Here is a 12,099-nt window from a genome sequence, read left to right on the forward strand (position 1 = left end):
CTCAAGTCTACAAAAAGGATCTGATTAAAATTGGATATAATACTACCATCAAGCCACTCTAAAAGTACTAAGGGTTAGTTTTATAAGCTTCCTGTGATTTGGGGGGAACTTGCAGCTCACTAACTTTTCCACCTCTTTTGTTGAAGTACTTTTAATGCCAGGAGGATTAAAATGGTAATATGTGGAGAGTTATACTTCACTGAGAGGCAAAATCAGTTAGCCAACCCAGAAATGTAAATGACTAGCTAATTAAGTGGTCTCAGACTCACATCTTCAGGACCAGGCTAGTAAAATCAAGCAGCAAGGGATACAAACCGGAGATCACAAGTCTGAGAGGGGCAGCCTCTACCATCTTCCCAGATTACGACATACAGTGTTGTCTGCCCGGTTTGCCAGATCTTCCTGTTTCTGAAAAGAATCTTGGTAATCTGGGCTTTTAATGTAAAAAACTTCTGAGCCAAACAAAACCACCTACAGGCTATAACTGGAAGGCCAGCAGTTTACATTTTCTTAAGTAAGCGTTCTGTTTGATTGAAGGCAAGGTAATGAACAAAATCTGAGGCTTTTAGGATCTTAAATTGGAGAAGTGTCACAAACAAGCAAGAATAGCTTATTTAAAAAATTTAAGGTATCCTAACAACATTTGGTTGTATGTATAGGGGATATAAAGAAACTTTATGTCATGATTATTATTATTTTCTTTTTCTATAAAAAACACTTTTACTGCAAGAGAGTCCCATTCTTATATTAGTAGGAGTGTTTCTTGAAGTAACTGGGGGCATTGACTGGGGCTTAGAAGACTTTTATATCATGCAGATTGTTTTTGGCAATGAGATAAGATCTCTATTTTTCTTGAGCTTGGCATTTTTTATGTTTAAAGCATTGGCTTTCGACCTGTTCATCGCTACCCATAAATGAGTAGTAAAACCAGTTTAGTAGGTCATTACCATTTAAGAAATATGAAACAGAATAGAAAGTATAAGAGTGCAGTTTATGTGCTAAAGGTAAATATTGTTTCATGAAATTATTTCAATTATATATATATATATATTATATGTATATACACATATCTACGCATTCAGGGTTGCAAAGTAAAATATATTTCTTACTGAGAGTCACTGTTCAAAAAGTGAATTAAAGAGTATATTTATGGATAGCAATAAAAGTTTATTGTAGTTTATCTAGATACCTCTTCTCTTATATTCAGGCCAATGAGACATTGGTCTTTTGTCAAAATGACCCTGGTAGGCTTCAACCCTTGAGAACAGTCTTGGGCTACCAGGGCTGTGAAAGACATACAGGTTGTAATCTAAGGACTACATGTTCTTCCTCTTTAATTTACAATCTTCTGTTTTTAGTTTAGTTGTTTTTTTTATAAGTAGATTTAGTTTTCTTTTCATCAGTCATTTTTAATAATTTATATTAACATCTCTTACTTTTGTGCATCATTTTAGCAATACTGTTATTAGGCAGATCCTATAAATAGGAACAGGTAATGAAATAAGACAAGAGGCATTAAATAAACAATAGGATTGCATAATCACAGTAAAAAGTCATTATAAAGTAGTAGAACAACTGTGCCTTGCCCCTACTTGTGCATTTATCCCTGTATATTGATTCCTAGAATCAGCTTTTCTCTACTAAATCCTGGTGCTGTGTAGTGGAGAACGGTATTTAGAAATAAATTATGGGTGCCAGGTGTGCTTACCCTGAGCAGTGATGCCCAATAGCAGTGAGCACCCATAAGTTGGTGTCTTAAGTACCATTCTCCTGATTCCAGGGCTGGGGTAGTGAAAGTAAAAGATGAGTTTGGAATATTTTGTGCCAGAGAATAAGAAAGTGCTTAGAGAATGATGGAGACATGTCAAAAGGACACAGAACTAGCTTAAAGGGGTTACTTCTGGCCAAACAGAACAATTTGAGTGTTAAAATAAATGATAGTAATGAATCATAATGACTAAAAAAAAAACAAAACAGAAACCGTGAGCCCATAGTGATATAAATAAATCAGTGAATAAATTGAAAATTTAATGAGGAATGGAATAATCAAAGTACTTGCCACAAAATACTTAATTACAAAGGGAATAAAGAATACGTAGATTATGGAGAAACCAACAAATATGACCTTAATCAAATGATCAAAGTTAATTAGTACCGGGGCAAATGAATATTACTGTAACACCTATTTGTCACATAATATGCAGTGAGAAGAGCACAGCATCACTTCTATGATATTTTTGCCAAAGATACACCATCTGAGTCAAATTGGGAGGGAACATTAGAGAAATCCAAACTAGGACGTTCTACAAAATAACTGGCATGGAGCATTCTAAATCAAGGCTTTGAAATGAAGGAGAGACTGAAACATGGCAATTACATGTAACCTGTGATTCTGAACTAACTCATTATGAAGGACATCATTGGAAAAAATTATTGAAAAAACATAAATGCTGAGGTCTGAGGATTACATGATAGTAGCATATCAACATTAATTACCTGGTTTTGATGGTTATATTGTTATGTAGAAGATTCTTGTTTCTAGAAAATACATATTAGGTTATGGAACTTATTGTCAAATGGTTCAGAGGGGAAAAGAAGTTCTTTTTCCTTTACCTGCAACTTTTCTGTAAGTTTGAGATAGCTTCAAAAAGAAAGTTTTGACATATAGGTCCTGTATATTACAAAAGCTTTTATTTTCAGGACTGTGGCAAAGAAGGTTCATAGTACAATCCAGAAAATTAAGAAGGAGGGGAAGATGACTGAATGCTTGTTAAAAGCATTGCTGAACTGTAAAACTTTTGAAGAACTAGAACATGTGGTAAGGAGCCCTTTTATCTGTTAATGAAAACTTGAGTATATTATGATTTGGGTCTATTTATAGTTAAAGAAGACCTGGAAATGAAAAGCTAAAGTCATCAGTCATCGTTATTTAATTCAACAAAATATTTATTCTTCATTCAGTCAGTATCTGTTAGATGCTCATCTGTGCTAGGCTCTTGGGTTTACAAAGATGGATAATTCATCATCCTTGTCTTCGAGGAACTTCCAGTCAAATACGGGAAAGGAGAGTGGGTTGTAGAAGTATGAAGCCTGCGGGCGGGTCCTGAGCCATAGGCCTAGATGTGAGTGTCATCACCATGTCATTGGTATTTGCAATCATGAGAATGGAAGGTTTCACGCAAGGAGAGTGGGTGGCAGTACGCAGGTCAAGGTAGACCATTGAGGGACACCGACTTTTGAAGCATGAGTGGAGGAAGGGAGAGCCTAAGAATGAGAAGTGGAAAGAATAGAGAAGTATGAGGAGACTCAGGAGATGATGGTAGCATGGAAGACTAGGGAAAAGAGTTTTAGGAGGTAACGATCAATAGTTAAATAATTAAATGTTGCAGAAAGATTTGGCTAGATATGGATTGAAAATTGTATATTTGGTCATCGGGATCATTGTGGATCTCTGTGATACTACTTTCAGTAAGGTGTGTGGAAGAGAAGACAGATGGGGGCAGGTTGAGGAGTGAATAGACTGAGAAGTCGAAGCATTGTGTGTTGACAGCTGTTAGAGGAACTTGCTGGAGTTGAGGAGAGGACCTTACAGTTCTTGCATTCCAGGCACTGAGTTTTTAAGATGAGTGAATCCAAACAAAAAACTAATTTTAAGCGTATATTAAAAATGTAAAGAATCATACAAGGATCAAACATCTTCATACACCTAGTATTAATATTATCTAGTCCAATCTAGTCCGTTAATTCATCTCTGAAGGAAGATGAAAGGGTTGACATAAGGATGTCTAGCATTATCACTGTGTCCTCCAATTTTGTATCCTAATTTAACTTTTGCTTTTTAAAGCTGAATGATGTGGCATGTTTTCTGACCTTTTTCTAGTCAACCCCTTATAAAACTGGGAGCAAAGGCACCAAAGCCCAGAGAGCAAGGCAGTTGGGATTAGAAGGAGCAGCCAGGACACTGCTCGAGAATCCAGGGGAGCTCAATCTGCTGTCTTACATTCAACCCAATGCCAAAGGTAACGGTTTTACTTAAATCAGCCTGTGTCTTCTTTTTTTTTTTTCTAATTTGAAAACTTATGTTAAAAATTTTGTTTCAATAAGTAATGACTGTATAAAAAATACAGCATATAAAGAATGAATAATTTTTATAAAATAAATCCCGATAGACCTCCTGCTTAGCCATTCAGTTTTCCTCTTGATGAAGTACCTGTTCTAGACTTTTGCCCATTTTCCTATTACGTTGTTTCTCTTTTTTGTGTTAATTTATAAGCATATTAAGATATTCTTTTTCAGTTATATGGGTTGCAAATCTTCTCTTTCGGTTTGTAACTTCTATTTTCACTTCCTTTATGCTGTCTCTAAGTAAATAGAAGGGCTTAGTTTTATTATAGTTTATTAGTATTTTCAATTTATTAATCTTCATTTTTAAGATAATTGCTTTTTTGTCTTTTTAAAGAAATCCCTTCACATCTTAAGGTTATAAAGTTTCTACTATATTGTCTTTCAAAACTTCTATTCTATTTCGAAAAATTTATTTAATTATAAAAGTCATATCTATCTTTAGAAAGAATTTCAACAGTTCTGGCATACAGGAAGTATAAAATGAACCTCTAGTCTCACACTTCTTCTCTGCAGGAGTCAAGTGTTTGTCTTTTTCTGAAGTATATCTTCCTAACTTTTGTGAGTGTGTGTGTATATGACAAAGAGAGGAAGGAAGTAAGACAGAGCTATTTCTAAGAAAAACCCAAGCAAAGTGACATCTGATACATGTCAAGATGCATTGGTTTTATTATCAAAATGAGGGCCTTAGAGTGAGAGCTTTGGAATAGATTGGCTTTTTTCAGGAGTGCTCTGATACGATTTAATGGGGAGACACAGATGCTCATTCCTTCTCATTCTGGTTTTTTTGGCCTTCTGTTGATTCTTATGCTGGGAGACATAAGTGTCTGTAGGGGGCAGTATCTGATAACAAAACCCACAGGCTGTGCTAAACTGTGCATACCATAACCTGTTTTTGTCTTAAATAATTCAGCAAATGTGAATTTGCAACTAAAAAAATTGAGTATGTGTGTCTATAAAAATACATACATCTATCTGTTCATAAACAAATATATCTTAATACATGTTTTGAAAAGAGCAATAATGAAAAGGCAGATTAGTATTATTTGAATATGGAGATGGATTGAAATGAGTAAAATTCAAGTTAATTTTTTTAATGTTTATTTTTAGTTAGATTTTCAAATGGTTGCACCATTTAGCGTTTTAATGGTAGCTAAGACTATAGCCGTGCATTAAGGTTGGCCACAGGGGAAACTATCAGTGCTCAGTCATGGTATGTTTTGTTAAAATTGAATTTTGGAGCTTTCAGAATGTTAGATGCATAAAGGTTTATCGTTTATTTTAATTTTTCTCTTAAGGTTGATTTCCTTTCCTTCTACTTCTTACCTCCTTTGATACAAAGTTTTCCTTAGTTCTCACTCATACTGCGTTCCTACAGGGTAGGTTTTGATTGTTATATACTGTGATACTTCTGGACTATGTGATAATGGGTACTTGGTGAGACTTCTGGTTATGGGGATAAGTCAGGGATAGGTCAGGACCCAGCGGTTACAGGAGTACTAACACCACATCAGGACTTTCTGTTTGCTTTTCTTCCTCTCTTTCACTCTGATCACAAATGTAGAATTGTAATTAATTCCAAACAAGCTAAATACTGCTTTTTAAAGTTTGCTTGGAATGTGTTTCCCTTTTTCTACCCCCTCATTCTTTATGCTGCACATATAATCATGATTACCCTCAATTCTATTATTGCAAGGGTGTCCAAACTGCAGCCCGCAGGGCCAACTGCGGCCCACAATTCATTTTTTATTGGCCAGCAGCAAATTCCAAAAATATATTTAGTTTACTTAAATAAACCAGGTGAGGCAATTCATACTTCATTCACCTCGAGTGAGTGGCCCGGCTGTTTGTGTATTTTACCGCATATGGCTCTTGGTGAAAAACGTTGAAAAAAGTTTGGACACCCCTGTATTACTGTTTTCCTAAAGAAGTATTTTCATCATTCCCATCATTCCTAAGAAATATTTATGAATCCAGATATTTCAGTGTTTTATTTTCCCCCAGTAGAAGACACATCTTGCTTTTTAACTTGCCCCTGGCCAACAAGAATTTGGTCTTAATAAAAAAAGTATATTATGCCACAAATGGATTACATCATAGAAGATCCAGAATTCCCCTATATTGTATACAAAGAGAGTAGCTGATTGTTCAGCACTGTTGTATATAAGAAGAGGTGACCTTAGTGCAGATAAAGTGAAAAGAAATGTTGGCCCTTCATTTTTTGTTACAGTTGTGGAGGTTTGGAGAATCTACAGCTGGAAAGCTTTCACTAAAAAGGAAGGAATATGATTTTATGGTTCTGTGGACCTTATTTTCTGATTTCACTAAGTTGTTCAACTTTTGGAACTCATTATCCTTGGCTGTAGTAAACCCCAAAGATCAGTTCTCTTTGATGGGAGAAGGTGCTTTTTCAAAACACACAAGACTCTTTTCCAGTCCTTTCTCTCCCTAGTTGGACTGAGAAAGGATATATAATTTGAGCAAGCTTCCTGAATGACTGATAATTTCTATCTCCCATTGAGAGCCACTGCTCTAGAGGTAGTTCAGGGTACCTCTGTAGCCATAGTTTTTAAACTTGAATGAGTATCACAATCATCTGCGATACTCTAAAACAATAAAATCCCACAGTCTAGGAGTTTATATTTTTAACAAGTACCTAGTGTGAATTTATTTTTGGGTCCTTAGACTGTACTTTACAAAACATTGCTCTAGAGATCTAGAATAATTTTAATTACATAGGGTTTACTAACTGTATTCCTCCCAAATGATGGGGGCTTTTCAAAGGCCTTTGTTATAATACCAAAATCTATAATTTCCTCTTTCTGTTCTCTTATTAATGGTTCTCAATGTAGGTTCCATCTTTACAACTGATTTACCACCATGGTGTTCTCATTAAACTTGTGTAACGATGCTGTGAGATGCTTTGGAACTCCAGGATAGTGGAAGTTTTTTCTTAAATGAAGACTGACCTAGGGAGATAGCTAACATGAAAGTAGATATTTATTGACTGCTTACTATGTGCTGTAGCTTTTCTAAGTCCTTTACATGTACAGTCTTTCACTTCTCAAAGGTAATTTGTTCCTGAAAATTCCCTCATAGGGAAATTATCTTAAAATGTAAACAGAATTCCTATTAATCTCAGTGGCCAAATTTCTTTCTTTAAATTTCTTTAAAATAAAGGTAATTACTTCACTAGTTAAGATTAGTTATCATAACAAAACCCAGCAAGGCATTTTCTCTGTATTAATTACTCCATAATTCTGTCTTCTAGTTCTCTTTGTCTTTTGTACCATTACTCATTAAAACTATACTCTCAGAAAAGCATCTTATGATACTCAATGCTACCCTTGTGTAATTCAAGCTTTAATGCAATGAAGAAAAAAAAGCTTTAATGGAAATAGAACAATAAACACAAAAGAAATGAAAGAAAGCAATGCAAATGATCTCTCTGAATTATATAAGTTGATATCATAGGGGCCATAATATACCAGACTCACTGCTGTAAATTAGCAAATCGAAAGCATTTGGAAGAACTTAATATACCATTAATAGACAATTCAACTATGAAGATGAACAGCCACATAATGGCTCGTCTTTTGTGTTTATGAGATTTGTTAAATTCAAGTAGATCATTGAAAATGTGAATACATGCCTCATAAACCAAAATAGGAATATTAATGAAATTACTTATAAAGAATTTTTGTAACTGGACTGAAATAGTATATCTTCGGATCTGATTCAATTAATGTCTGTCTCCCATAGCATGCTTAATCTTTGTAAATACTTCATGAGGTAGGTACTATTAGTCTACTTTTATAGGAGACTGACGCACCGAGAGGTCAAGTAACTTGCCTAGAATCACACATTTAGTAACTGTTGGAACCAGGATTAGACCAGGCAGCTGGCTCCAGAGCTGCATTTTTTTCACCACTTAGGCTACATGGTATGTGAAGGTCCTGGATGATTGCTTTCGGAGACTTGTTTTTGTTGGTGAGGGAAGCTAGTCACTGCTATGATACTTTGCTGTCTTAAGTTTGTCAATTTAAGGTTTTATTTTGACTAGAATAAACTTATTGTGATTTAATTATAAACTTACAAACCACTCTGTAGTTCTTACTTTTGTTTTCTCTTTTACCTAAAGGGCTTTCAACACTCAAGGATATTGAAACAGGAGTGCAGCATATTTTAGCAGACATGATTGCTAAAGACAGAGACACACTTGACTTCGTTCGGAAATCGTGAGTAACTCTTCTTAAAGTTTTCTGCTTTGTGGACTCATGCTATAAAGGGCCAGATGGTTAGTGCTAAGACCAGTGTTTATTAAAGACTTTATTTTCAGACTTGTTTTCAAAGTAGCAGAACTCTGTTCAAACAACAGAACCCTAATATATAAAACATAAAAGCAAAGTTGCTTTAATTCTGGGCAGGAGCCTGGAACTCTACCTGCTCATCTTCCTTATACTGAAGCACCTCCGTGGAGGGTTCTGAGGACACAGTTTAAAAACCACTGCATTACACAACATATGCTACAGAGAGATTAGAGTGGGTGGCATTGCTCTTTAAACATGATGTGTGTACTTCATTTTATCATATCTCATTTCTGATGTTTACCAGTGATTAGGCTAACTTGAGAATGTTTAATGTCAGGTATGGATAAAAGTACTGACTTGAGAATGAATTTTAACTGGTGGAGAACAGTTTATCCATGGTATCACATCCCAATTTATCAGAGATTAAAACTCTTTGATCTAGACTCTACCTGGGTTTATGGATTTTATGCCTCATTAAAATAAGGTACTAATTTAAATCTTCATTATTATAGTCTCTGTCCTTCCTTTTTGGCTGTATATCAGAAGGGAAGACATGATTTTGCCAGAACTCTGCTCTTCCTCTCTCTCCATACTTTAGCTGTGTGACCTGTGCGGACAAAAGGAAAGGTGAAAATGAATCAGTTGACTACTAAAGCTTGTCAGGGTTTTTTTGTTAATAAAAGGGAGAGAACTTTTCTGTTTTCTCAGTGGCCCTAGCAAGAAAGAGTTGAAGTAGGAGAAGTGCCTAGGTTTTTAAAATGTGTTTTTTATAAGTAATTATACTGCTGAAATTTGGTCCAGTTTTATACATTGTCATTGGAAGCTTTCCTGACATTTTCTTTTTTCTCTTTTTAGTTTTTAATTGGTTCTGACTGATTGACTCAATGGTTAGAAAAGGATGATATTTAGACCATAGCTTTTGATCAGATTCCTCGTAGATAGTTTTGGTCTCTTGTATAACTGTTGATGGTATTTGAATTCATTTAGGTATTTTATGGGAGGATTGGGTTGACACATAAAAAGATCTGTAGGACCTATGCTAGTATAAATAGGCAGTCCTCTTTTAATGGGTCAATAACATTTTTATAGTTGGGCATCATATAAAAATAGCTTATTTGGTAATGACTTCACTTTTTTGCTAACTTTATTTCGTATACCATGTTTCTTTCTACACGTATTAATTACTTGTTTTTTTTAAATATTTGTGTATTTGAACAGGTGCCAAAATGCACATATTTGTATCCAGTCATCTTTGACAAAAACGTCCTTTAAAAAAGCAAATGAGAAAGATGTTGATAAGTTTATACTCTACCAGAATTTTTCATGCAACATAAGTAGCATTCAACATCATCAGGTAAATAAGGAAACTGCTTGTGCATGCTGATAGTAGTGATATGATACATCTTTGGATTTGCCTGCTATGTTACTAAGGAAATATATATATATAATGTTACTAAGGAAATACATATATATACATACACGTCATTCTACTTTTCAGCTCCAAATTTCTGTTTGGTTCCTTTTTATAATTTCCAACTTTTTTTTGATACCTGTCTTTGTTGAGATACTGTTCTCTTGGTTTCTTTTAGGTCTCTGTTTATGATTTCCTTTAAATTTAAAATTTGTCTCATAAGGCCGATATTTGCTTCCCCAGTGACAGTTCCTATTCATTTATTTTTCCTGCAAATGGGTCATACTTTTTTGCTTCTTTGAATACCCTACAATTTTTTGTTGAAAAGTGGACCTTTTGAATATTAAAAGTTGGCAGCACTGAAAATCAGATTTGTTTCCCTCCCCAGTGTTTGTTGTCATTCCTGTTGTGAGCTTTTGTTGTTCAGTGAGTTCTAAACTATTTTTGTATTGTTCTTTGTTGTGTGTGGCTACTGAAGTCTTTGTTTCTTTAGCTTAGTAGACACCTAATTATTTGTCAGATATTTCCTTAAATGCCTGGAACTAAAACAAAAAACAGCTCTCCCAGGTTGGCTCAGTTGGGGTACTTCAATGCTTAGCAAGGCTGTTCACAACTCTGCCTTAGCCATCACTTCCTCTTTGCATGGAGCCCAAAGGTCAGTTAGAGGTGAAAGTTTAAGGTCTTCTCAGGTGTTTTCAGAGCATGTGTGTAGTCTTAAGCAGGCATGTGGCCTCTTAGATTCCTTCATATATGTAGGAACTTTTAAAAGTCCCTTTGGCCTCAAGCACCTCATTTCCCAGCCTCTTCCTTCCCAGGATATTTTGGTCTGTTAGTTGCCCTCACTATAATTCCTTGTCACCACCTGTTATTCCTTACCCCTTGAGACTGCAGCTAATACATTTGCCTTTAAACACTTTTAACAAATTCCATCCAGGAAGCTCTGCCACAGGCAAAACAAAGGCAAACCTTTGAGCCAATTCCTCAGGGACCCAACATACAGATTGAAACACACAATCACAATTTTTATTTTTCCTCTTCTTCTTTTTTTTTCCCCAGATTTTTTTCAATTAAATTTATTGGGGTGACATTGGTTACTGAAATTATATGTTTCAAGTGTACTATTCTGTACTAAGTCATCTATATCTTGCATTGTGTGTTCACCATCCACAGTCAATTCTCTTTTCATCACCATATATTTGACCCCTTTTACCCTCTTCCATCTTATCCTCCCCTCTTAACCCTCTGGTGATCACTAAACTGTATCTGTATCTGTATCTATGAGGTTTTGCTTGTTTGTTTTTCTTGTTTGTTTGTTGCTTTCAGTTTTATGTCCCACATATGAGTGAAGTCATATGGTTCTCACCTTTTTCTGTCTGACTTAATTTCACTTAGCATAATCTCAAGATCCATCCATGTTGTCGCAAATGGCAGTATTTTATCTTTTCTTATGGCTGAGTAATATTCCATTATATTTATGTATCACATCTTCTTGATCCAATCATCTATTGAAAGACACTTCCGTTGTTTCCATGTCTTGGCTATCGTGAATAATGCTGCAGTGAACATAAGGGTACATATATCTTTATGGATAAATGTTTTCAGATTTTTTGGGTAGATATCCAGAATAGGAATTGCTGTGTTGTATGGTAATTCTATTCTTAACTTTTTGAGGAACCTCTGTACTGTTTTCCATAGTGGCTGTACCAGTTTACAAATTTTTGAGAATAATGCCCATATTGCTCCCATTGGTACTGTGTTTCCCTGAAAATAAGACCTAGCCGGACAATCAGCACTAATGAGTCTTTTGGAGCAAAAATTAATATAAGACCCAGTCTTATTTTACTATAAGACTGGATATAATATGATGTAATACAATATAATTCAATATAAGGTTTTACATTGAGTTTTGCTCCAAAAGACACATTAGAGCTGATTGTTCGGCGAGGTCTTATCTTCTGGGAAACACAGTAGTAATATTAAACCTTCTGACCCATGTACATGGGATATTTTTCCATTTATTTAGGTCTTATTTAATTTCTTTAAACAATGTTTTGTAGTTTTCAGAGTATAAGTTTTGCACTTATTTTGTTAAAATTACTCATGAGTATTTTATTCCTTTTGGTGTATGGGAAGTAGAATTTTTAAAGAATTTTTATTTTCAAAATGTTTATTGCTAGTGTGTAGAAATGGATTATCCTGAAATCCTCCTGAACTCTTTATTCATTCTAATAGTTTTTAGTGGTTTTTTTAGGATTT

At 34.9% G+C, this 12,099-nt stretch overlaps 1 protein-coding gene across 2 annotated transcripts in view; it reads left to right on the plus strand.

Annotated features, from left to right (window-relative positions):
- The window catches only part of SRBD1 (S1 RNA binding domain 1), a 181,313-nt gene that overhangs the window by 24,797 nt on the left and 144,417 nt on the right, over window positions 1–12,099 (plus strand). For both annotated transcript variants that reach the window (XM_033125419.1, XM_033125420.1), the window contains exons 6-9: window positions 2,701–2,818; window positions 3,881–4,019; window positions 8,264–8,360; window positions 9,651–9,786. In XM_033125419.1, coding sequence (XP_032981310.1) covers window positions 2,701–2,818; window positions 3,881–4,019; window positions 8,264–8,360; window positions 9,651–9,786 — 490 coding nt within the window. The remainder of the gene's footprint in view (window positions 1–2,700; window positions 2,819–3,880; window positions 4,020–8,263; window positions 8,361–9,650; window positions 9,787–12,099) is intronic.

The sequence above is a fragment of the Rhinolophus ferrumequinum genome, chromosome 13 (assembly GCF_004115265.2).
Source record: "Rhinolophus ferrumequinum isolate MPI-CBG mRhiFer1 chromosome 13, mRhiFer1_v1.p, whole genome shotgun sequence".
Taxonomy (NCBI): domain Eukaryota; kingdom Metazoa; phylum Chordata; class Mammalia; order Chiroptera; family Rhinolophidae; genus Rhinolophus; species Rhinolophus ferrumequinum.